Source organism: Ictalurus punctatus, chromosome 22, assembly GCF_001660625.3.
Source record: "Ictalurus punctatus breed USDA103 chromosome 22, Coco_2.0, whole genome shotgun sequence".
NCBI lineage: Eukaryota > Metazoa > Chordata > Actinopteri > Siluriformes > Ictaluridae > Ictalurus > Ictalurus punctatus.
In genome coordinates, this window is record NC_030437.2 from 12,989,629 (window position 1) to 13,015,269 (window position 25,641).

Genomic DNA, 25,641 nt, shown 5'->3' on the forward strand with positions numbered 1-25,641 from the left:
CAACAAGAACTAAACACAACAAGAACTAGACGCAACAAGAACTAAACACAACAAGAACTAGACGCAACAAGAACTAGACGCAACCAGAACTAGACTCTGATAGAACTAGACACAACGAGAACTACAGTCAGCTGGAATTAGACCTGACCAGAACTAGACTTGATAAGAACTGGACACAAAAACTAGACACAAAAAGAACTAGAACTGAATAGAATTAGACACAAGAACCTGACATGATAAGAACTACACACAGCAAGAAATAGACACATATAACTATACAGCATATATAACTAGACATGATAAGAAAATGATACAAGAACAAGACGTAACAAACTGCACAAAACAAGAATGAGATATGTCTAGGACTATACAATGATGGGATGTTTAGAGTGGCATGGAAGTACAGTGTAGATGCAAGAGTTTATAGATTAAGTCTGCAGCGTTGCACTGTTTAAACAGTCCAGGATTGTAGCCACTGATAGGACGCAGGTGTCAGTAATCAGGGATGGAAGGACATTGGGTACACTGCCCTTCTTCAGATTAATGGTGTGACTGTATAATTAGGATATGGCCAGCAACCTTGAGCCTTGTAAATTACTCAACTGGGAGAAACCTAAATGTAATAAATAGAAAATAAAATCGCGTTCCAAGATGGCTTATTAATACGTTATCTACCGCTTCTAATGACAAATTATCCACTTCCCAGTTGGCCAGTGTTTGAGTGAGAGTGAGAGGAGAAAGCTATTATAATATAGTTTCCATTTCTAATGAGATCTCGTTTCTCTCAAATGATGAACACTGAGGTAATCAAACAAGGCCATATAGAAGACACTGACGCTGACGCTGCCTTTCTCATGGATGAAGATGACCAACACTAGCAAAAAAAAAAAAGTTTGAGAACTAGATTGCATGTGGCATTGTTGGTGTGATTTGAGTTTGCTAACACTTTAAGGAAAGTTATTTGCCAGGTTTTTTTTTTTTTTTTTTTTTTTTTTTTTTTTTTTTTTTACACATTAACACATTTTACTGTGTACCAGGGGGAAGAGTTGGTGTATTTAACTGGGAAATGCTGCCCAGAGTGTAAACCATCAGTCAGTTCCTGTGTTTATACGCACCTGGGAAATGAGGTATGGCATGAAAACGAATGTGTCTAATGTAATAAGATATTATGTGCTTTGCTATATAATATATATATACTGTGTATTATTGCAAATAACCCAAAATTCTGACCATTATTGAATTCTTCAGGATGAGAAATCCACTGTGAGGAGTTTCAGACGTCTTGCTGTAAGTAGAGCTGTAAAACTCCATGATCGTACATCATACACGTTCAAATGTGTTAGAGGTATTTTGTCAGAGTTGTGAAGTTTCTTTCATTGGTGATGTCAGAAGATGAAGGTGGCATCATATGTGCATGGGATTTGTTTAGTTGTCACAAAATGTATCACTAAAAGGATTCACATATTCAAATGTGTGTGTGTGTGTGTGTGTGTGTGTGTGTGTGTGTGTTTCAGAATCTGGAGAGTGTGAGTGATGGGCCATGTCGGGAGTGCCAGTGTCGGGATGGTCATGTGACCTGTTACCAGCACTCCTGTCCGACGTGTCCTGTTGGCACCCTTGCTATGCCTCAGCAGGGACAGTGCTGCCCCGAATGCCACCCAGGTGAGATGTGTGTTTGCGTATATGTGTGAAGATGGTGTAGAAAAATGATCAAATTATCTACGTTTCTGAATGCAAGCTCATATTCAAGTTCACGAAACCTTTCACAGTCCCAGGATACCAATGAGCCAAGTTCATTCCTAGTAATTTGATTGGAATTGGAATCAGTCAACACATGGTGGTTAACACTAAAACAGAAATAATAACAATAATAACTTGCTTGGCCCTTTCTGCTGTGCTCTGCTCATGACTACATGCACACACGCTCAGCTCAATGCTTATAGACACGCCGTTACCTGCTATTCATACTTATTCTTGTACTCTACTATTGGGAGGTTTGGACTGGATATTTCCCCATCTTTACCCCAATTTGGTCACCTGTGAATTCTTACCACTATCCAGCTTTCCACTTCTGTACAACAGATACCAGTCAGGGTGGGAGAAGGTTAACATGTACTTCCTCGGAGACACATGACACCAGCCAAATGTTGCTCATACTGTGACACATTTTGTCAACGGATTGACAACGGAGAGAGAGTATGCCAGCCCTCCCACCTAGAGAGAATGGCTAGTTTTGCTCTCTCGACTCAAATCTCAAATTACACAAGTCACAAGTAAAAAATGACACGGCTATGACTCATAATATTTACCAATTAATGAAATGAAAGTTCACCACTAAATGAAAGTTTAGTAATCCATAGTGTAGTATTTATTAATGTTTAAAAAAAAGGCTAAAATGATTGGCCTGTTATATAATTACTCATTTATTATTGATTAAAGCCTTGTTATTATAAAGGGTTAACAAAAGACGCTGTGTGTTATTTGGAGTCAGCTATCTGAATATACAGATCTCTCCATGCTTACTGAAGTGCGACTTGATGCTAATGCACCTCTGAGAACTAACAAGAGCCAAAACAACAGACCAAATGAATCTTGTGCTTGACTGTGGGGAGAAAATTGGATTTCTAGTTCCCAACAGAGTTCCTCGAGAAAACAGTCCTTTTCTCGCTTTGCATTCAGCGTTCATCCAATTAATCACACTTGATAGTGAGCAGCATGCGTCTGATAGATAGCACCTGCTAGCATGCTGGGATTCTGGTTAATGAATTCAGTGCATGTGACTGTGCACCGGTGCGGACCTCTATTACATTTTACCTTACGCAAAGATTTTGTGGCGAAACTCCGAACATAAAAGTTTTGTCTGTTGTTTATCTACAATATGGTGATTTTTCACTTTAAGCCATGTGCTGAAAATGCATGAATGGTTTTTAATAGGTTTGTGGGTATCAAAATTATGTATTTCTTTTATATAAATTCCTGTGTAGTTCTTAAATTAGGGGTTTTCTAAGAAATGACCTGAAGAATCTAACAATGGGTCATGAAAAGAGTTCGAGAACTGCATTATTGTACAAGTCAGCACTTCTTCTGCTCCTGCACTATTGAGTCAGCTTATTAAGGCCCTGATAACTATTTCACAAACAGCTGGTAAGCGTCTGTTTGCCGTTGAACATGCACCCACCTTGCCAGATATTCAGTTCCCTTCACTACAGTTCCACCTGTCAGTATCATTACACTCAGTGTCTTCTTGCTTTCCTTCCCACACACTCAGTCCCACTATTCACAAGAAAGTGGTGCCAAGAAGAAATTGACCAAGTGTGTTTGCAGTAAGACATTTACCTGGTCATTAATTGGCAGGGTATTCGATAGCGGAGATGAAATAATTGTGATTTGTAGTTTTTCAGCTCAGGCTTCTTTTTTTTTTAAGCATCATGTTAAATATACAATAGTTCAGACATCAGTAAAGATCGTTTTTTTAGTCTATTTAGATATTCTTTCTCTTTAGCTATTCATCTTTATGTGCTAAATAAATTAATCATGTAGTAGAACATGACCATCCAAGCATATTCCTGAGGAGGTAGGGATTAGGGGTCTGAAAAAAACCCTTTCAGGTTACTCCTATAGAACCATAACAACTGAACCACCAAGCCATAGTACATAAATCCATGTGGGTTTTATTCACTTTATGACAATTAAATCAAGTCTTAACAGTGGTTGCCTCAATGATTAATGTTATCCGAGCAGTTGCTGGATTACACCTTTAACTATACCATAGCTATAAGGAGTGCCTCATCATTGACAGCTTTTCCAACTATTAATCCAACTTCATTCATTGTGTAATCAGTCCTTTAAACAACATATCTGTGAGCGCGTGTTTGTGTGTGTGTGTGTGTGTGTGTGTGTGTATATATATATATATATATATATATATATATATATATATATATATATATATATGTGGATGTGTATATATGTATATATATGTATATGTATTTAAAATAACGGTTTAAAGGAGCAGTCTGTATCATTCGAGCCCTCTATTTCCTGAGCTTTATATTGCAACTGAAATGAAATCATTGGCAACTCTCCCACTTTCCCCAACTGACTCCACTCCTTTGTGAAAAAAATAATAAACTGTGCATCCTTCATGTATTACCATTTACCATTACCAAGGGAATGGGAGAGGTGGAGCCAGTTTCTGGACCAGAAAAATTAAAACAGAAGCTTGAAATAAACAAGCTAGCCAGATAGTCTATGTTGCATAACATTGACAAGCTGTAAATTTGTATGAATGGAAATCGTAATGAGCATTAAATAACCAGTCTGTAATGTTCACAAGTGTTCCTAGACTTCTAATAATGCTTTCTATTAGTAGAATGTGATAGAGTACACAAAAGGGGAAAAAGATAGATAAACAAAGGAGACAAGATGGATGACGATAAGTTAGAAGAAACATAAGTTTACTGAGATATGGAGCAGCTATCTGGTCTAGTGGTAGATTCTTCACATAATCAGTAATCGGTTGCCAGATTGTGTTCGATTTTTGTTTTGTATCCAGTACGTTATATTTTCTAAGTCTAAACCGTTCATAACAACTGGTAATCTCGGACATACACGTTCTAGTTGGTATAATCACTGTTTTTAGCAATCATTAATGCAAATACTGTAAGCTTTATAGCATGTGTACTAACGTACAGACTGCACCTTTAATATCCGAAGATTTTCTGTGCTCAGGTTTAAAAACCATTTTGAGTTTATCGGCACCTGTTATAATCTCCGGTCACCTTGATTTGGTACTACTTTTTTAATGTGCTGTTTGTGTGTGTGTGTGTGTGTGTGTGTGTGTGGTCAGCGGTCCAGTGTCATCCAGACTGTTTGACATGCTCCACTACGCCGGATCAGTGTAATAGCTGTAAAGACCCTGGAGCTTTTCTCTGGAAAGGACGCTGTGTGCACGTTTGTCCTCACGGTTTTTTCCCTAATGGCCAAGTCTGTGCAGGTACCTTTCAGTGTTTCTTTTCTAGAACTTTTCATAGCTTTCTAGCCTTCTGAATTGTTTTATACGTCTGTCTCTCATTTGCATCTCATTTACATGTTCGTTTCTATTTTTTCCCCTCTCTCTGGTGCTGGTCAGTTAAAGAATTTTCGGCAGTGAAGATTCATAGGCTCATCTTTGTTGTCTTCTCTTTTTGTCTCCCTTTTGGCCTTTTGTGTTTCAGCTCGCCCTCTCTTTCTCTCACACAGACACATCTCTGGTGCTCATCTTAGTGCTTACTGAAGTATTTAAAATCCCATAAATGCTTGGCGCCAAATAGCTGTTTCTCTGCCATAAAGCTATCCATGCAAGATAAAGGTGTTAATGCAACCTCTTTCTGAAGTCTTCGCTCGGGAGGCCTGGGTCATGTGTTTTAAATGGGTGTGTTTTATATATGCCAGACAAATGCACATGTTTAACACACACACATTAACACACCCTGAGCCTACATAGTCAGACTGATAAGCAGTATAATTTTCCCTTCTGAGGTAAAAGGAGCATGTACGTGAGCGTGACTCGAAACGAACAGGTCAGAACGTGTTCCTTCTCTTCGGGAAAATATCCCCTTTCATCCTGAGGTCAGAGGTGGGATCCAACATCACTTGACAGGCAGCTAATGCGCCCCGAGAATGACCTTGTGCTTTTGGCGTCATCACTCAGTTCAGTTCAATACAACTCCTGTCCTGTCCTCTGCTTCACTGCTGTGCCTCCTGTGGCTTGAGTTTCAGTGTAGAATAAAAATGGAAAAAAATGAAATGCTAATTAGGCTGTCACAGCAGGTTTAATACTGTCTCAATCTGTCATGAATATATTTGGTGACTCACACTCTTTATCTTTTTTTCTGACACACACACGTTTAAACCTCCTGTGTAGTCTCCAATTGTGTTATGCCATAATTTATTGTCTCCTGCCCTCTCTCTCTCTCTCTATCTCTCTCTCTCTCTCTCTCTGTCTCCCTCTCTCTCAGCCTGCCAGCCATCCTGTGTCACCTGTGAGAGCAGCTTTGAATGTACAGCATGTGGTGGGTCGTTTCTGCTCAGCGGTAGGCAGTGTGTGGCCGCCTGCAAGACGGGACTATACCAGGACCACACACAGTGCCTGAGTGAGTGCTCCTCCGTCTTCCACCCACACATATGAAACAACACGTACAGTGCGTTCTTTCCCTAGATGACTATGAAAAAGCCGTGCTTGTGAAAATAAAAGCCATTGAATTCTTAATAATGACGTTTAGGCACCGTTGAGTTTAGAGCTATTAAAAGCTATTAATCTCAGATATGCCAAGACAGGATTTATTTCAAAGTATGAATTAATTTTGTCTCAACGTTCAGAGATTTATATTTTGAAAGTCACCCTTTTAAATGCGTTCTTGACGTGTTCACAAATTCAGACCCAATAGATCAGTTTTCAGATATTCAAGATATCTGCACTCAGCCGAGAGATGACACAATACCACTTTTTCTTTTCTGACCGATGCTGAGACCTCAGACGATGCTCAGACGCTCAGAAGCTTTACAGTGGTATTTTAAATCATTTTTGGGAAGTGCTTCACTTAAATGTTTACAGGAAAATATGCCTTGTGTAATGATGTGTGGAATGATATTTGGAATGGGCAGTGGTGGCTTGGTGGTTAAGGCTCTGGGTGACTGATCAGAAGGTCGGGGGTTCAAGCTCCAGCACTGCCAAGCAAGGCCCTTAACGCTGTCTGCTCCAGGGGACGCTGTATCATGGCTGACCCTGCACTCTGACCCCAACCTCCTGGCATGCTGGGGTACAGTGCATCCAGAAAGTATTCACAGGGCTTCACTTTTCCCACATTTTGTTATGTTACAGCCTTATTCCAAAATGGATTAATTCATTAGTTTCCTCAAAATTCTACAAACTATACCCCATAATGACACCATGAAAGAAGTTTGTTTGAAATCTTTGCAAATTTATTAAAAATAAAAAACAAAAAACCACATGTACATAAGTATTCACAGCCTTTGCTCAATACTTTGTTGAAGCACCTTTGGCACCAATTATAGCCTCAAGTCTTTTTGAGTATGATGCTACAAGCTTGGCACACTTATTTTTGGGCAGTTTCTCCCATTCTTCTTTGCAGAACCTCTCAGGCTCCATCAGGTTGGATGGGGAGTGTTGGTGCACAGTCATTTTCAGATCTCTCCAGAGATGTTCAATCGGGTTCAAGTCTGGGCTCTGGCTGGGCCACTCAAGGACATTCACAGAGTTGTTCTGTAGCCACTCCTTTGTTATCTTGGCTGTGTGCTTAGGGTCGTTGTCGATGAACCTTCACCCCAGTCTGAGGTCCAGAGTGCTCTGGAGCAGGTTTTCATCAAGGATGTGTCTGTACATTGCTGCATTCATCTTTCCCTCTATCCTGACTAGTCTCCCAGTTCCTGCCGCTGAAAAACATCCCCACAGCATGATGGTGCCACCACCATGCTTCACTGTAGGGATGGTATTGACCAGATGATGACAGGTGCCTGGTTTCCTCCAGACATGACGCTTGCCATTCAGGCCAGAGAGTTCAATCTTTGTTCAATCCTTTTGGCAAACTATAGGCAGGTTGTCATGTGCCTTTTACTGAGGCGTGGCTTCCATCTGGAAACTCTACCATTCAGGCTTGATTGATGGAGTGCTGCAGAGATGGTTGTTCTTCTGGAAGGCTCTGCTCTCTCCACAGAGACACGCTGGAGCTCTGTTAGAGTGACCATCGGGTTTCTGGTTACCTCCCTGACTAAGGCCCTTCTCCCCCGATCGCCAGCTCTAGGAAGAGTCCTGCTGGTTCCAGATTTCTTCCATTTACGGATGATGGAGGCCACTGTGCTCATTGGGACCTTCAGTGCTGCAGAAATGTTTCTGTACCCTTCCCCAGATCTGTGCCTCGATACAATCCTGTCTCGGAGGTCTACAGACAATTCCTTGGACTTCATGGCTTGGTTTGTGCTCTGACATGCATTGTTAACTGTGGGACCTTATATAGACAGGTGTGTGCCCTTCCAAATCATGTCCAATCAACTGAATTTACCACAGGTGGACTCCAGTCAAGTTGTAGAAACATCTCAAGGATGATCAGTGGAAACAGGATGCACCTGAGCTCAATTTTGAGTGTCATGGCAAAGGCTGTGAATACTTATGTACATGTGCTTTTTTTTTTTTTTTTTTAATAAATTTGCAAAGATTTCAAACAAACTTCTTTTATGTTGTCATTATGGGGAATTGTTTGTAGAATTTTGAGGAAAATAATGAATTGAATCCATTTTGGAATAAGGCTGTATCATAACAAAATGTGGGAAAAATGAAGCGCTGTGAATACTTTCGGGATGCACTGAATGTGAAGAAAAACGATTCCCTGTGCTGTAATGTATATGTGACCAATAAAGACTCATTACCATTATCATTACATTTTTTTTTGCCACTGAGATGTTTGTATATCAGAATTTCGTGCTTTGATCTTGAAATTTGTCTTTAATTAATCTTGCACATTAAAATTCACAAGTTGATTTAAATGAAAATGAATTTGGATGTAAGGTTTCAGCAGTGCAGCAACACATTTCAAATTCAGTTGATGAAATTCTGATTAAAATGTACATGTCGTACGCGATCAAGCATCAGTTTTTGTCTAGAGTTGATTGGACTTTACTTTTCAGTGAATTTGATGCATTAATTGGGATTTTACCATGCTTATAAAATTTTCATTTTTATTTTAAATTTGATTCAATGAAATTTACTTGGGTAAAATGAATCATCAAAGCATGATGTTCAAAATGAGACATAAGGATTGGATCGCAAAGACGTTAATCACTGCTTATGCTCTTCCATTTTAAACCCTAATGTGTCATAACTATTGGAAACCAAAGCAAACATTAAGCTAATATTTTGTTAGAATATTAGGAGGTGTGGAACCACCATGAGTTCTTAAGAGACCCAAATAGAAGCAATCCCAGCCCTGACAAGCTAGCTGTCCATAGGCATTTCAATTCTGAAGGGACTGTGCGATAGCGATCGTGCTAACTGGGGTGTGACAGGAGCACTGGACTGTCCAAAGCAATTACAGCAGCTCGTGTCACTGTTCCATTCCACTCTGTATTGAACTCAGACTAGAAATTGGATTTGTCCTAAATATATAGAGGGAATGCAGATGGAATCTCCGGCTCGGAGGGAGCATTTTAGTGGGTTTAATACAGTATGGCTGAATATTAACTGATGGGAAACAAATATACTTTATAGTAGCATTTAATTCAATTCGGTTGTATTTCTATAAGTTGTATTCAGTTGTATTTCTATTGTCACTAAGCAGCTTTACACAAATCCACTGAAGCCAGGATGAGTCTTGGGCATGGAATTATTTTTGGGAATCTTTAGGGCAGAAACTCCAAGCAGAAGTAGAGAGCATCAGGATGGACCAGAGCTGCAGATGTAGAAGTGTGTATGGGATTTGAGGATGGGGAATGATATTAATATGATATTTTAGTTTTTAATGGAAGGTGAATGATCATCTGACTGAAGTGGAGTATGCACATATGTGAAGGCACATCCTGGAGGATTTACAGGATTAGGAAGCCATCTGTTTTGTTAAAAACAGATTAGTCAGGGTTGTGCTAACAGTGTGGAGCAGTATCAACATTTATACACAGCTGTATCATTAGTAATTGGGCAGTTTTTTGGCCTACAAACATTTTCATATAGATCATGATATATGATTTGATAGTAACAGCAGCAGCAAGTGTATTTTGTTGTGGAAAATGCTGTACCTGTTTAAACCAGACTTGTTAAAAGGATCGTTTTATACTTAATTTTTTATTATTATAATTTTTTATACTTTTTTAAACTTTTATGCTTGTTATACCAAAAAATAATATTAAAAAAGCACATTTGAGAACATACATTGCACGTGGAAATAACTTCTTGCAATAAATGTCATTGTAAAAAATGTATTTGAATGTTTCCTATAATAGAGAGTAAAGATTAAATACAATTTTGTATTCTTTATCTTCTACAGTCTGAACACAGACAGGAATAGAATTTAATCACATGTTCACCATTGACAAATAGAGCTTTGTAATGTATATGTGTGTTATTATTATGTTATTATTATTGTTATTTTTAGACAGTCTCTGCTAACACTGGGTATCCAGTGTAAATATAGTTTTAGGAACATTATGCAAAAAATATTTTGCATCTGTGTTTTTTAAGTAGTCACTCAGGTGGGTCAGATAAATATACACTTACACAGGTTTAATTATTATAAGAGAGCTCCAGTAGCCAATAACTCTCTCCGACGTGCATCTGTGACACCATATTTATTCAGTCTGTCAGCGCTGTTATATTTTATGGCACGCTAGTTTTGGGTTTTCTTTTTCCAGGGCTCACAGTGTAGCTGGTGACACGAGGCTTTAAACATAAAACAAATTGCTCGGTCTTTCTGATGCCAGGAAGTGTACAAACAATCTACAATGAAACATGACTCCCAGGCGCAATGCTCTCATAGTTGTTGTAGGAATGAGAAATCTTATATCGGCTCTCAGGTTTAAATGGAGGAAGGAAGGAAGTGCGGAGAAAAAAAAAGAATCTGAAAAGCTATTTCGAGGTGTTAACAAGCCATCCATATACAGTACGTATTATTTTCATGTAATAGCTTGTAATGGTGATTTAAAAACAAACAAAAAAATTGTCTGTCATAGATTCAAACGAAGTATTTATAGTGTGGCGCTGACTGGAGATAAAGTGACAGTTGCTCAATTTGGAAACAGGAAGCTCCAGGACCATCACAAATATACAGTATGTCTTTATTATTTGTAGTTATTGTACCCCTTAAATAACAAGAACCATCAACAAGACCCGCTTTCTAAACCGTCCAATACATTTACCAGCTTTTGGTTTTGTCAGCAGGTTACATTAATGAATTACTCACTATACAGTCCGTACAGGATTACCCTGTATTAGAAGTGGTTTTGTTTTGTTTTGTTATTGTTGCAACCAAAAATGCTTGATTTTGCTGGTGCTTTTTTAAAAATTTGTGAAATTGTTTTGCACAGTGATGTTTGTTGGCAAATTAGATCTTTTAGCTGTCCTCATGTTCGCCGCACGTGAATCGAAGAGGGCTGAATGCGCGTTGTGATGACGTCCCGAGACACGTCTCGGCCCAAATCTGCGGAAAGCCTGCAGTATTTTTGAAAAATTTTGCGCTCTTCCGAGTTTGCTTGATTTCACGCTAATTTCCATGAGCACAAAAACGCCAAATCCTGGAGGGACTGACTAGAATTTTTATAATGTGTTACAAGAAATGTCCAGCTATATCTTTGAGAATCCTGCTTTACCTTTTTCATCCATTCACGTGCCAGCTTTTTATAGAAACTAATTCAAAATGCAGAAACTGAGTCAGAAAAAAAAAAAAATTAAGCTTTTGATTACAGCTGCTGCTAGGAGCGAGGTAATTTAAGGTTAGATCTCAGTAGGTCATCTACCTTATCGAGGGAAAATCTGGGCTAATTTAGCTTCTATTCAGCTAATTCAGCGCTTTCTCTATTATATCAGCTAGACTTCTCACTGTGTGGTTCAGTGGGGACCGTGTGAACAGGAGGTACTGTAAGTGGGCCGTGGGTGTGTATGTGTGTATGTGGGCGTGTGTGTTTTATAAAGCCCGAGTTTCACAGAAAGGTCATCTTTTGTTCCAATTCGCATTGGCATGTAGTCTAAGTCACGCAGCTGAAAGCTCTCACCAAGGCTTATCAAGCAAGAGTTTATCCCTGAATGGATTCTCAATGGCATATCTGACCTCTTCCTCTGCAGGTTGCCATGACTCCTGTTCTTCATGCCAAGGGGCGGGCCCTCAGGACTGTCTGTCATGCGCTGACCCGTCCCATCTGCTGAAGGACGGCTATTGTGTGGCAGACTGTGGGCCGGGCTTCTATGTCAGTCAGGGCGTCTGTTATGGTAAGCAACTGTATAATTGTTCTCGTATTATCGTGCAGATTTCAGACTCAACATGGGTATTATTAATTCAGCATAGTCAGTTTTTATTGTCTCGTTTACCATTGGCTAAATAAATGCATTAATCTCCTGTAGCAGACAGTCATAATGTAACAGATTTATAAATTAACATTTTTCCCCCCTTCCCTTAGCGTACCCTGAATGTATCATTTTAAATTTGCTGTTATAGCAAAACAATCAGGAGTGTGATGGGGCCCAATATTCAGCAGATTATTTTCCGAAGTTTTTTATTGCACAGTAATTTGCCGATGCTAATTTTTTCAAAAATTTCGTTAAACAATGACACATTGTACTTTTCCATTGTTTATAGCTGTGTCTAATGTTGTGGAATGTCAGTGAAACTATTTCGTTCTTGTTATCAGTTGTGCTACAGCAGCTGTAAACAGTCATTCCTACACCATCCTCTCTTTTTTGTCTCTCTTGAAGTTAATAAGACTTAATAAAAAAAAAAAAGCAGCTTGTCATGTTAGCGGTAAATCCCAAACCCCTCCATCCTGAAGACTTTCCTGTATCTAAGAACAGAAAGTCGCATCTTTAACTCTGACTGTACCACTGACATTGGAAACTCCTTGTAAAAATGCTAAATAAACCTCTCCTCACAGAAAACTTCACAATAGCAGCAATTTTTTTTATTATTATTATTTATTTATCTGTTTATATGGACCATCCTCCAAACAGTTCCCTGTGAATGAGCTGGTGCTAAAAGATAAAAGATACCATACAGTCTACTATAAAAGATAGCATACAGACAGGTTCATAAGTATTTGGACAATGACACCGTTTTCATAATTTTGCCTCTGTACACCACCACAATGGATTGGAACTGAAGCAGTCAACAAATATTGCGTTAACCATTTAAGAATTACAGGCATTTTTATTTAGTTATTATTTTTTTTGCAGAGTCCCTCCAATCACATCTTGATTGTTTCATTTCGAATCCATTGTGGTGGTGCGCAGAGGCAAAATTATGAAAATTGTGTCATTGTCCAAATACTTATGGACCTGTCTGTATTAGAGTGAATGCATTAATATAAACCTGTTATTTGGCTTTCAGCTGACATTACTGTCTGTGCTGCTGCCATTGAAAATTAATCTTCCGACCAATCAGAATCGAGAGTTCAACAGATCTATGAGTATAATAGTGTATGACATTTAAAAACTCATCAAGTAATCATGTCCCTCCAACACCCCAGATAACTAACTTGCATTTGTCACTGGTAAAGTTTGAATTTTAGTAACAGAGTGTTGCTTTACATTGTCATATTGTCATATTAGACTTCATATATTTCAAATTAGCCAATGTGATCAAATATACCATAACAACTGAGCTTTTGTTATATCACACCTATCTAGTGTGTACACCTATCTAGTGTGCACACAGGTTCTGTAGCTAAATGTCTGTCATCCAGGCAGAGTTCAGTTTTAAATCATGTTGTTAAATTTGATCACTTTTGGGGGGTTTTATTTGTCACTGAATAATTCAGTATGAACATAAGAAACCTGTTTTCACAGGAGGTGGTTTTTCAAAAAAGAGCAAAACATGCAGACAGTCACTAAGCACCCAGGCAGATGTTTAGCATTGCTAGTGGCTCAGAATTCCACAGGGGGCTTAGTTTCAATCACCTGTGGCAATTGTAGGTGCACAGACATGCAGGAGGGTCTGTGAAGAACCCTCAGGCTGCAGCATGACAACAAAATCATGAATGTCAGCTTAAAGACTAAATGTCAGCTCGGATGTTGTCGAATTCGAGGAGGTTCAGCGCATTTGTATACAGCTTCCTGTAACTGTTGTCGCCGTTTTATTTTGACGGATTTCACGCTTGTCTGCTCACATCATGGAACAGTTTGCGCACACTGTCTTTGAAAGCTGTGAAATGTGAAGTGTTAGTTATTTCTCTCTTATTTCTGCATTTCCATCCCATTTAGATATTAATAAACTTTTCATTTCAAATTGAATCAGCTTACTGGAGTTCATTAACGTGTCTGTGTCTTATGATGTAGCGTGTGACCCATCCTGTGCCACCTGTAAGCCTGATAACCCCAGCTGCCTGAGCTGCCCCAGTGGCTATGCGCTACATCATGGGAAATGTATTTCCGACTGTCCAGATAAGCATTACAAAGACGGACACAACCGCTGCCAATGTAAGTAACATGAAACCACAAACCAGAAACATTTTAGAATGCTCCCACCCTAAAATCTTTTCTCACACCTGAGTTTATCGGTGTGTTTGTGGTATGTTATTCTTGTAAAGCCAATCAACCTGTATAGATTATTTTTTCTCAAAGCACCATCCAGAGTTATATTTTGTTTCTTTCTTCTTAGTCCATTTTTCATATTATTACATGTTTCAGATCACCTTGAGCTGGAAATCTATATAAGTAATATATAAAGTTTCTTACTACATCTTGAGACTCATAAGCTATGTTTCCAGCCAAGTTGCGAAATGAACTTGCAATAAAATTGCAATATCGCATAAAACGTTTGCGAATAAAGCACCGTTTCCATCCTACATGTTCAAGAGAGCAAACTCGGTCACTTCCGGGGAAACTGGCGCATCTCTCTCTACACCGTTTTTACTTTTCTGAGCCACTTATCCAATCACATGATTTGTTGAGGCAACGTCACCTGACTTTTTTTGATGCACATGGAGGAATTTATTCAGTAAATGTGTTTCAATTGTAGTTTATGCGCTTGTCTTCTTATCAGATAAAAAAAAATATAAGCCTCAATTAAGCGCATACGTTTTTTGTGCGCATTTTGGAAATTTTATTTGCATCTGGTGTTTCCATCCAGCATTTTTTAAAATGCAATATTCCCAAAACAGCTATAGTTCTCAATTAAAGAATGGTACATTTCCATCAAAAAGTAGCTTAGTATTTTAATTTACTCTGATACACTGAGTGACTTTGATTATTGTTTACTGTACCACGCATGCGTAAAAAAAAATTAAAATAAAATAAATTTCTTTCCCAAATAAATATATCATATATATTAGGGGCGGCTGTGGCTCAGGTGGTAGAGCGGGCTGTCCACTAGGGACCCACATGACTCCACATACCGAAGTGTCCTTGGGCAAGACACTGAACCCCAAGTTGCTCCCGATGGCAAGTTAGCAACTTGCATGGCAGCTCTGCTACCATTGGTGTGTGAGTGTGTGTGTGAATGGGTGAATGAGACGCAGTGTAAAGCGCTTTGTAGAACCGCTAAAGTTAAAAAAGCACTATATAAGTGCAGACCATCATATAACATTTTGGCCTATTCCTATGTTGTCATGTCACTCAGTGTGTCACAGCTCGTGTGCGTCCTGTTCCGGGCCCTCAGCGTCCCACTGTGCTTCATGCCCCGTCTTCCTCCTTCTGCACCATGGCGAGTGTGTGGAGTCGTGTGGAGAGGGTCTGTTCAACAGAGATGGACGCTGTTACAGTAAGAACACGTTTTCTGCCCTTGGCTAGATGATATTCAATAAGTAATAATAAATTCACTCTTAGATTATTGACTTGAGCTTGGATTAATAGCATGGAAGTAATATCTTTTTTTGTGGACCTACAAGGGACAAATACAGTACACGCGTCGTGTAATCCATTGTTGAAACTTGCTTGTGAGTTTAAATGCTTCATTATCAAGGCCAGACTTGTCATACAGACATTGCTTTTTAAAGTGCCATGACTCTGAGGATATTTTATGAGCAGTTTCATCAGAGATTAAAGCAGAGTGCAGATGGCAAACATAAACACAAGTTATTGTGCCACCGGGTTGTGTATGAACTGAATTCCAAGTAACCGATATCTGTGGCTCAGCTGAGAGCTAAGCCAGAGATCAAGAGCTGAGGATGCAGTGATGTGTGTGTCACAGAAGCTGTATTTACAGCCATTTTTTCTCCACCTTTTCTTCTACCTTCTTTCTCACTATTACTCTCTCTTCCTCCTCCCACTATATTTCTTCATCCTTCTTCCCCTCCTTTTTTCTATCTGTTCTCCTCATCCATCTTTCCCTCTATTACTTGCTCTCGCTGCAGGTTGCCATGTATCTTGCCGGGCTTGTGTAGGTCCTGAGTCCTCAGACTGTGCACGGTGTGCAAAGCCAGAGGAAGTGCTGCAGCCTCAGAATGCACATGTATCTCATGGCATGTGTTTATCTTCCTGTCTGTCACAACATTACCTCGACTCAGATCTCATCTGCAGAGGCAAGTACACCAGGCCAAGGCCTTAATTTCCTATAGGATTCTCATCAGGATGCTGGAATTACAATGCAGAGGAGATTATGGTAGTTGGAAGAGGTTAGTGCTTAGCTACATTAAGATTTTGTTAAATTAACACATTTTTTAACATTATATTGGTCAGCAGAAGCTCTAATATGAAAACAACAATAAAATTATTAGTATTTCTTGTTGAAATGCAGTGGTTAAGTGTTACGTCTGACAATCCAAGCTTAGTTAGCCAAAGCCCTTTTCTGAGGCTTTTGAATCTACTATGCAAAAAGTATGGTCTCTCTGGACTGACATAGTGTTGAGACCTGCCGGGGGGAAAAAAGTCTATTGCGAAATTGGGACTGTGTTTTATTATTCTAGTTTGTAGATGAAGTTAAAATGTAATTAATTGTAGTTGGCCTCCTGGGAGAAAAAAAAGTTTGCAGTTAATGTATGAAACCCACAGCTCAACCCATAAGGGGAAACGATGATCTGCGTTCCACTTTGTAACTAATCACCTAAGGTGACAGGATGCGCATGCTGGAGAAGCGTGGTTCAACGACAGATCCCAGTAGACTAGAAACCTGCGTACAGGAAAACAGCCTAGAGGTGGTTCAGAGAAATATTTATACAGAGAAATTAATGGCTCAGAAACTCGATTGGGAATGGAAAAGTTACAAGGAATACTGTGACTATAAGTAATTAATCAGCCCAAGAGTTGAGACCAGGTGAAGGGCATGATGGGGGGATGGGGGGAGGGTCCTAACGAGGCTGGAATCTAGGATGTCACTGACAGAAATTCAGAAATAAAGAGTTTTTAGAAGAAAAGTCTTGAAGCTTAGTCCATAGTTACGCCCAGTGCCCCAAGGGTTCTTTGAGCTTTATAATGGGATTCTGCTGGGAACCTTTTTAGTTGTATGGTTCTACATAGAATTTAATGGGCGGTAGAAGAACTTTAGTAATTAGGTTGGTAGCTGACTGCATTTTCTCAAAGAGTACGGTTCTTAGACGAGATTCAGCATCATTGCAGCTCTCCCTAAGAATGGGTAGCCTACAAAGATCATTGCAAAGGACACAGAAACCTGCAAAAAGTGCCAAAGAACTATAGGCAGGAAGCTACTGGTCTACAAGCTTAGCTTAAGCGTGATGTTTGGAGACAGAATCTCCACCCATCCGTGAAGCATAACATTGGGACTATAATGGAATAGAGCTGCTGTGCTGACTAAGGACCTGTGTGAATTGCAATCACTGGAAGACCAAAGGAGTCAAAGGGGGTTCCACCAGACTGATTCCATCCCTGTCTCTAATTTGTAAATTCCTCCGCTGCCTATTCGGCAAATTGCCATTGACAAGATTTTTTTTCCCATAGCCAACCTATCCTACATATCCTAACCTACCATCTTTGTTGAAACTGTTTATGCCTTATGAATTGTCTTTTAAGCAGCCCTGTACAGGCTGGGAGCCGGGCTAATTTCAGGGCCAGAAAAATGTGAACAAAAGCCTGAAATGAAGAAACTAGTCAGAGCTGTTGTATTAGAAGAGTGTGACTGACAGTTTTTCTAATCTTTAAAATTATATGAACCCAGACTCAGTTTATAACATTACAAACTACACCTATAAAACCTGTCCAGCTCAGCTTAAACCAGTCCAAAGTGCAGCATCATATTATATCTGCCTGCTCAAGGCCATTATTGCTAGCCAGAAAATAGCCAAATTGGATGGGAAACCACTTAAAAAGGCAAACCTTGCTCCTACTATTTACTATATGGAGTCCACACTAACTTTTTCTATCACTGCTTCTTTGAAACACTGTTTTTTTATTGTTTAAAAGATTTGCTTAAGGTTGGTTGTAGGATTCTTCATGGAGAAATGGTTTGCTCCGGGGTATTTTTGCATCACATAGACTTCCAGGATAGGCTTTCCAAGATGTTCTAGAAATAGTCATAGAAGGCTTTCTCTCTCCCAGACGTATACACACACCTCCATCAGGCACAAAGGGTCTGGAATTCATGTTCACTGAAATGTCATTGTAATTCATGAGAAAGCTAGTGCTAAGACTTGACTGATATATGACGCTTGGGATTCTGGTAGCAAAACACCTGACGATTGCGTAAATGTGTAGTATTTAAAGATGCAGCTTTCTTTTTCTATTTCTTTTGATTTATAGTGAGTCGGATATCCTGAAATGGATTCCCTGCCTACAATCTTAACCAATATATTTGATGTATGAGGCTTTAGCACACTCGGCCGCACATCATCAACCATGATATTGTAGGCTGTGGAAATTCAGCTTTGGGCTACCATCAATGAGTCCACTGTCAGGGTCCTCCCTAACCCAATGATGATATGTCCCCTTGACATCAATAGCATCCATTATGTTAAGCTTGCATGCTCAGACAAATTTTCAGCTTGCTCCAGGCTACCGGCAGGGTATACATATATGCATTTGTTAGTGTGTGTGTGTGTGTGTGTGTGTGTGTGTGTGTGTGTGTGTGTGTGTGTGTATGTGTGCTGGTTGATCGGATGTCAGTATGAGGAAGTTCCAGTGTGTAAATCCCTTTCGTTTTCCAGTATGTCGTATGTCAGCACATGATGTGTGTATACACAGTGCTGTGAAAAGTGTTTGACCCAATCCCCAATGATTTTTTCTGTTTTTGTGTACGTCTCATACTAAATAGTTTTAGATCTTCAAATGAAATGCAACATAAAACAAAGGCAACCTGAGTAAACACACAATACAGTTGTTTTTTTTTTTATTGAAGCAAAAATTTATCCGACAACTATCACTAATGTGAAAAACTAATTGCCCCCTCAAACTTAAAGTGTGGTTGTGCCACATGTAGCAGCAATAACTGTAAACAAATGCTTCCAATAACTGGATATCAGTCTGTCACTTACTTCTAGGACTAGGACTTACTCCTATGATTTGGATCATTGTCCTGCTGCATAATCCAGTTACACTTGAGTTTCAACTTATGGACTGAAGACCGGACATTCTTCTTTATGATTTTCTGGTAGAGAGCAGAATTCATGTTTCCCTCAATTATTGCAAGTTGCCCAGTTCCTGAAGCAGCAAAGCATCCCCACACCATCACACTTCCACCACCACGCTTGACCATAGGTCTGATGTTCTTTTTGTGGAATTCTGTGTTTGGTTTATGCCAGATGTAAAGGGACCCCTGTCTTTCAACAGTTCCACTTTTGACTCATCAATCCACAGAACATTCTCCCAAAAGGTTTGAGGATCATCAAAGTATGTTTTGGCAAAATTTATATGAGCCTTGATGTTCTTCTGGGTTAGCAGTGGTTTTCACCTCACCACTCTTCCATGCATGCCATTTTTTTTGTTGTTGATGCAAGAGAGGCCTGTAGGTCCTTTGATGTTGTGGGTCTTGTTGTTGGCTCTTTTGTGACTTCCTGGATGAGCCGTTGCTGTGCTTTTGGAGGAATTTTGGAAGGTCAGCCACTTCTGGGAAGGTTCACTACTGTGCCGAGTTTTACCATTTGGAGATAATGGCTCTCACTGTGGTTCTTTGGAGTCCCAGAGCCTTTGAAATAGCTTTGTAGCCCTTCCCAGACTGATGTATTTCAATCACCTTCTTCCTCATCATTTCTGGAATTTCTTCAATTTTGGCATAGTGTGTTACTGGGTAAGACCTTTTAACCAACTTCATGCTGTTGAAAAAGTTCTATTTAAGTGTTGATTTGATTGAACAGGGTTTGCAGTAATCAGGACCGGTTGCGTCTAGTCCAGCCCCCATTTGAATTATGAATACGTTTTCATAGATTTGGATGTAATGTGATATCAATGCACCACGTGAAATCATTTGAAATTCTTCACTAATTGTTTGCCATTTTCTTCCAGAATGTTTCTTCTGTTACAGTTTATAACAAATCAGTTAAGAGTTTAAGAACTCCACTTCCTGACACTGTGAATTAGTACCCCATTGACCGGTATATCAATATAACTTCTTCTCCGGCTTTGTTTTAATCATATTTCAGTGGGTCAAAAGTCCTGAAAATGTAGCATAATCTATAGGAGAACCACATCGGAGACATTCATCAGAAGTGTGCTAGGAAATTGTTTTACTTACATCTTTGTAGTCTAAGTGTGAAGAACACAGTTTCACAACGCGTGGTATTTAATATGCTCGTTGTTCTTCTTGGGGGCATAAACTCAATTACAATTATAGATAGATTCTTTCTGCTGGCTGACAGTGTGAGCTGCAGAGGTTGGATAATATACCAAAGTGGGTGACATAAGGAAAGGATTTAGCTACATTAACAGACAGTTCAATAGCAGACTTCCATATTACAAGAGGATACGTGTTTATCAGTGGCAAGATGTAGCATGTGTGTTTGCATTTGTTTTTACCTGTCTGACTCGTGTTCTGCCTCAAGCACTTTTCCAAACTGAGCCAGAGCTTGTTGTCGAGTGCCCTTTATATAATGGCATGATATATTGTCAGTAATGGGCATGGGCTAGGCTAGCTTTGCCTTTTTATCATGTTTGTGTTTGAATGCAAAAGTCTGCTTTGCCCATGATTCCCGGCTGGGAAAAAAAGAGACTATTTTACAGTTTATTTACAAATAAATAGAATTTCAACATCTTAAATTTCAAGAGGGCATCATGCAGTGAGACAACAATCACAAATGCATTTATCCATGACACTTTTCAGACCTGATTTGAGGCTTAGTGGTTAGCACGTTTGCTTCTCACCTCTGGGGGTTGGAGGTTTGATTCCTGCCTCTACCCTGTATGTGCTGAGTTTGCATGTTCTTCGTGCTTCAGGGGTTTCCTCCCCCAGTCCAAAGACATGCGCTGTAGGCTGATTGGCATTGTTAAATTCTCCGTAGTCTCCGAATGTGTGTGTGGAAGTGTGTCCTGCGATGGGTTCATTTTGATTTTTATTTGACCAACTTGTGATAATGAAACAACATCTGTGAAAAATGAATTTGCGTTGCTTTTAAATGAAATGTCTTCTTCATCTTGTCCTAAGGGTATGCAAACTTTTGCACTCGACTCTTAAGTGGTTTGTATCCAGTGTGACAGTTTAGTTATAATCTCTTTTTGATGCTTAACTGTTTCATGCTATAAAAACAGCAGCATGTTCTCCATGTTTAAACATTTGCTCACAAGAAACTTGTTTTCCTTTTAGAATGCCACATGTCGTGTTCACATTGCACAGCAGGAAATGCCCATAGCTGTACTTCTTGCCTTCAGCACAGTGTCCTCTACAATGGACAATGCCTCGATCGATGTCCTCATGGCTTCCATGTCCAGGACCGAACCTGCCATGGTAAGTACAGTCCTTGTCTACTCTCTCTGACATTTATTTATTTATTTATTTTCGCTAGGAAAGTCCTGTCTTTTTTGTAAAAGCATTCCTCATCAGACTGTAAAAGTCCCAAAAAGCTTTAGAAGATAAATTATCCTGTACCTTTTTAAGAGTTACCTAGAAAACTTTCTGTTATGAAAAAAGAAATGCGCATGAATCAATATGACTGCGAAGACACTGACAGTTTTAAAAGCAATATATGTGGTGGCGTATTGCCGTTTGTCAGTAAGATTCATTATAATGTACGTGGGGTGGGGGGGTGGGGGGGGGGTGTATTAAAGCTTTTCAGCAACACATGCCAGTAATGGGCTGTAATTCCTGACGTGAATCCGGCTCCCTGTACCGCTTTTTGGCTCAGCACTTTAAACATCTTTTAAGAGTCTGTTGGATTCCACGCTGCAGGCATTTTAAGATGAACTACAAGCCAAGAAGAATCCCACATACTTAGAGTTAATGGCAGTATAATTCCTTGTTGGCCGCCTTTTGAAGATAAACCATTAAATATGTTGAGCCAGTGCTAGATGGTGAATGGCTTCGGTGTCAGGCTCATTTAGGAAAGCTAATTGAGCGTGCTAACCTCTTTTCAGTTGGGTGACCCAGCTTGATTCGGTATCAGCCTGTCACGTTTTGAGTCATTCTCTTGGCATTAGTGATTTAAAGGAAATATCTGTAGTGGTGTTATGTTACAGGAGGCAATTTGCTGGCGTCGTTTACATTCATTTTTCCTACTGCAAATCAATACAAGGTTCTTCTGAAGGATCACCTTTATCCTGTGATAGAATATTTCTCTCCTGTTGGGAGTGCTCTCTTTCAGGATGACCCCACCCCATCCACAGGGCATGAAGGTTCACTAAACAGTTTGATGATGATAAAAATGAGTTAAATGGGATGCAGGGCTCTTCAGCTCACCTCTCACTTCCCCTAGCTAGTTCTGGCATTCAAATTAGTAACAAGAAGAGCTAGACTTGGTGGCGGAGGCATTCTGTCGACTCTGTTGGTGTCGGCTTTGACTTGTTTAACAATGTTAAACAAGTTTTTTTGCGGCATGTGTTACAATTAATAGATCAATTTTAATTGAATCCAGGATACAGCTGTGTCTGCAGTTGTTGGTGCAATATGGTCTAGGTCAGTGGTCATCAACGCTTTTCCTTGAGATCTACCTTCCTGCAGGTTTCGTCTCCAAGCAAAATCCAACACATAGTTTCGTTGAACTTCTCAAAGCAAGGATTAGATGGTCAGGTGGGCACGATTATGGTTGGAGTAAAAGTCTTCAGGAAGGTAGAGCTCCAATAACAGGGATGGTGACCACTGGTATAGGTGATTCGAATAGTTCAAATAGTTATATGAAGGGTGTTGTTTGTTTTTTCAGCTTGCCACCCAACATGTAAGGAGTGTTCTGGTCCCTCTCAAGCTGACTGCACAGTCTGCCCACCTAACACCAGCCTACACAACGGCTACTGCCGCACCAGCTGCCCTGAAGGACAGTACCTTAATGCTGTGGGCTACTGTAGTGGTGAGTAAGCCACAATATCCTCACAGTGGTGTCAAATAAATATTTATTCCTTAATATTTTGAACATAGAGCTTTATATGCTTAATATATAATATTAAGCATATATATAGCATTAGTGGTTAGCATGTTCGACTCACACCCCCAGGGTCGGGGGTTCGATTCCGACTGTGACCGGATGTGTGGACCGTATGTGTGGCTGATTGGCATGTCCAAAGTGTCTGTGGTGTATGAATGGATGCATGAATATGTGTTTGTGTGACCTGTGATGGATTGGCACCCTGTCCAGGGTGTACCCTGCTTTGTGCCTGATGCTCCCTGGGATAGACTCCAGGTTTCCCTGTGATACTGAAACAGATTAAGCAGTATAGAAGCTGGATGTAGTTCCTGTCACATGACCTTTGTTTTTATCCTAATAATTGAGACTAGGATGTATTTGAGATTTTATATTGGCCAGCAAATCTTTTTCTTTTCTCTTTATTGACTTTTTTGGTCGATGCAGTATGGTTAACACTTTCTGGTACCACATAAAGGCTTCCTGTGTCTCAGGTCTTGTGTAAGGTTGTGCCTCAACAAGCATGGAGATATGAATAAGAGAATCATAATAGACCAATATATAGAAAATAGACAAGGAATGATAACAAGTTTGAACACAGATTTTAAAAAATAAAAAAAAATAAAAAAACACGGAAATGAGATGAACGGCTGTACCACAAAGGTTTTTCTGGTTTGCCTCATTCCTATTAAACCTTGGAAGACTCCAATGAAACTTTTAACAAGCACGAGATCCAACTGCATTGTGCTTTTACTAGGAAAATTATGCTAGTTGTCATTGATTAAACAAGATTCAGCATGTTCCTCGGAAGATGCAATTAGATGCAAAGCTAGCAAGACTTTTGCAGGGGGAGGTTATTATGTAAACGAATGGATTAATATATACAGGTTTTAATTATACCACCTGAAAAAGAGATAAAAAGGGCTTTTGCTGGCTTCATATCCTCTCTTCAGCTCAACTCATTTATTAAGGGATGCCTGGTGGGACTTCTCAGAGAGGCAATTTTCATCTCTCTCACATAATCAGATGTTCTCATCTCCAATTCTAAGATAATGTTACACAAGCTGTATAAATAAATTTTAATAAATGATCAGATTGTAGATGTAGCGCAGAACTTTCTGCGTTTCCTCTCCTCAGAATCACTGTTTTTTTCCTGTTTTCTGTGTGCAATTACTGCAGATCAGAATGTGTACACATTTTCCTATACTCCAAAAAAAGCCCACTGACTGTAATATATATATATATATATATATATATATATATATATATATATATATATATATATATATATATATATATATATGACTTAGAATGGAAAAACTACTTTAATTGGAAAAAGTGTGACCCAAAAAGTCTAATGGCAGTTCTTGAATGCTTTAAAAAAAAAAATCCTTTTACATGTAAAATGTGTGACTATGTAACACAAATTTAAAGTCTCCATGAAATCAGAAGTGAAGTTTTGTGGCTTTTAGTATGAATATGTCAGCCTTAAGGTTATCTATACGCTAGTGTGCTCTAAAACAATGACAAAATTCACATTTAGAAGATATATGCATTCAAAATGTACAGTCGCTCTCTACCACCGATACAGATCAACAATCATTCTGCATTTCAGCTTCTCATCACATTTTCTGTCCAGTCAAATGCTCTCTAGAATGTGAAGTGTCCCGACCCCAACATTCTAAAAATCACCTTGCTGTTGTTGCTTGAGAGAAATCATATCAGCAAGTATGGGTCGTAAATGTGAATTTGGTTGTTTGAACACACACGTTTTTTCTGTTTTCCAACTTTAAGTTGTTTAAGAAGGAAACGGCTTGACTTCACGCATTTTGAAGAAGGAGGTATTTTACCAGCTCTGTGGTAATTAATGGCACTTTTCCATCTCACGGTACGGCTCAACTCGACTCTGTTCGCTTTTTGGGGGGTTTTCCACTGTGGATAGTACCTGGTACCTGGTACTTTTTTAGTACCACCTCGTCGAGGTTCCAAGCGAGCTGAACCGATACTGAATGTGAGCCACACACTGAGGGAGTAGGGAATTATCCTTAACGAGTGGTTCTGTATTGTGCCTGAATAAATGTGTGTCATTTCATACATACGTTGCGTACGGTAATATTCTATTAATGGAAAATGATGTATAGTTTATCGCATTACAGATAAAATTACAACAAAGGTTTCTGTCTTCGATTTTTGCATGTCTCTTGTTACCAATTTCCAAACAGGCATTAATTGAAGTCACTCCTGTCAGGGCTGAATCTAAATTAGTCATATCGAGCACTATGTAGGTTGTAGAACGCCGTTGTTTTACATCCTTAATACGGTCCATGTTCAGTGAACAGGAAAGGCATTTGGAATACGCCCTGACCATCTATTTGTACAGTGCTTCGATAATACAACATTATTCCTGCGTGAAGGCGAGTGGAAGATGGCACCCACGTTGTCACTAAACTGCAGTGGAAAAGCAAGTTCAGAAAAGTAAAGTGAGCCGAGTCAAGCTGTACCGTGCAGTGGAAAAGTGGTTTAACT

General features: G+C 39.4%; 1 protein-coding gene across 2 annotated transcripts in view; it reads left to right on the forward strand.

Moving 5' to 3' along the window:
• Window positions 1-25,641, forward strand: part of fras1 (Fraser extracellular matrix complex subunit 1) — a 139,243-nt gene that overhangs the window by 48,782 nt on the left and 64,820 nt on the right. For both annotated transcript variants that reach the window (XM_053674449.1, XM_053674450.1), the window contains exons 10-20: window positions 1,038-1,127; window positions 1,249-1,287; window positions 1,515-1,662; window positions 4,850-4,996; window positions 6,000-6,134; window positions 11,825-11,968; window positions 14,027-14,167; window positions 15,309-15,449; window positions 16,042-16,209; window positions 21,372-21,512; window positions 22,921-23,064. In XM_053674449.1, the coding sequence (XP_053530424.1) occupies window positions 1,038-1,127; window positions 1,249-1,287; window positions 1,515-1,662; window positions 4,850-4,996; window positions 6,000-6,134; window positions 11,825-11,968; window positions 14,027-14,167; window positions 15,309-15,449; window positions 16,042-16,209; window positions 21,372-21,512; window positions 22,921-23,064 (1,438 nt within the window). The remainder of the gene's footprint in view (window positions 1-1,037; window positions 1,128-1,248; window positions 1,288-1,514; window positions 1,663-4,849; window positions 4,997-5,999; window positions 6,135-11,824; window positions 11,969-14,026; window positions 14,168-15,308; window positions 15,450-16,041; window positions 16,210-21,371; window positions 21,513-22,920; window positions 23,065-25,641) is intronic.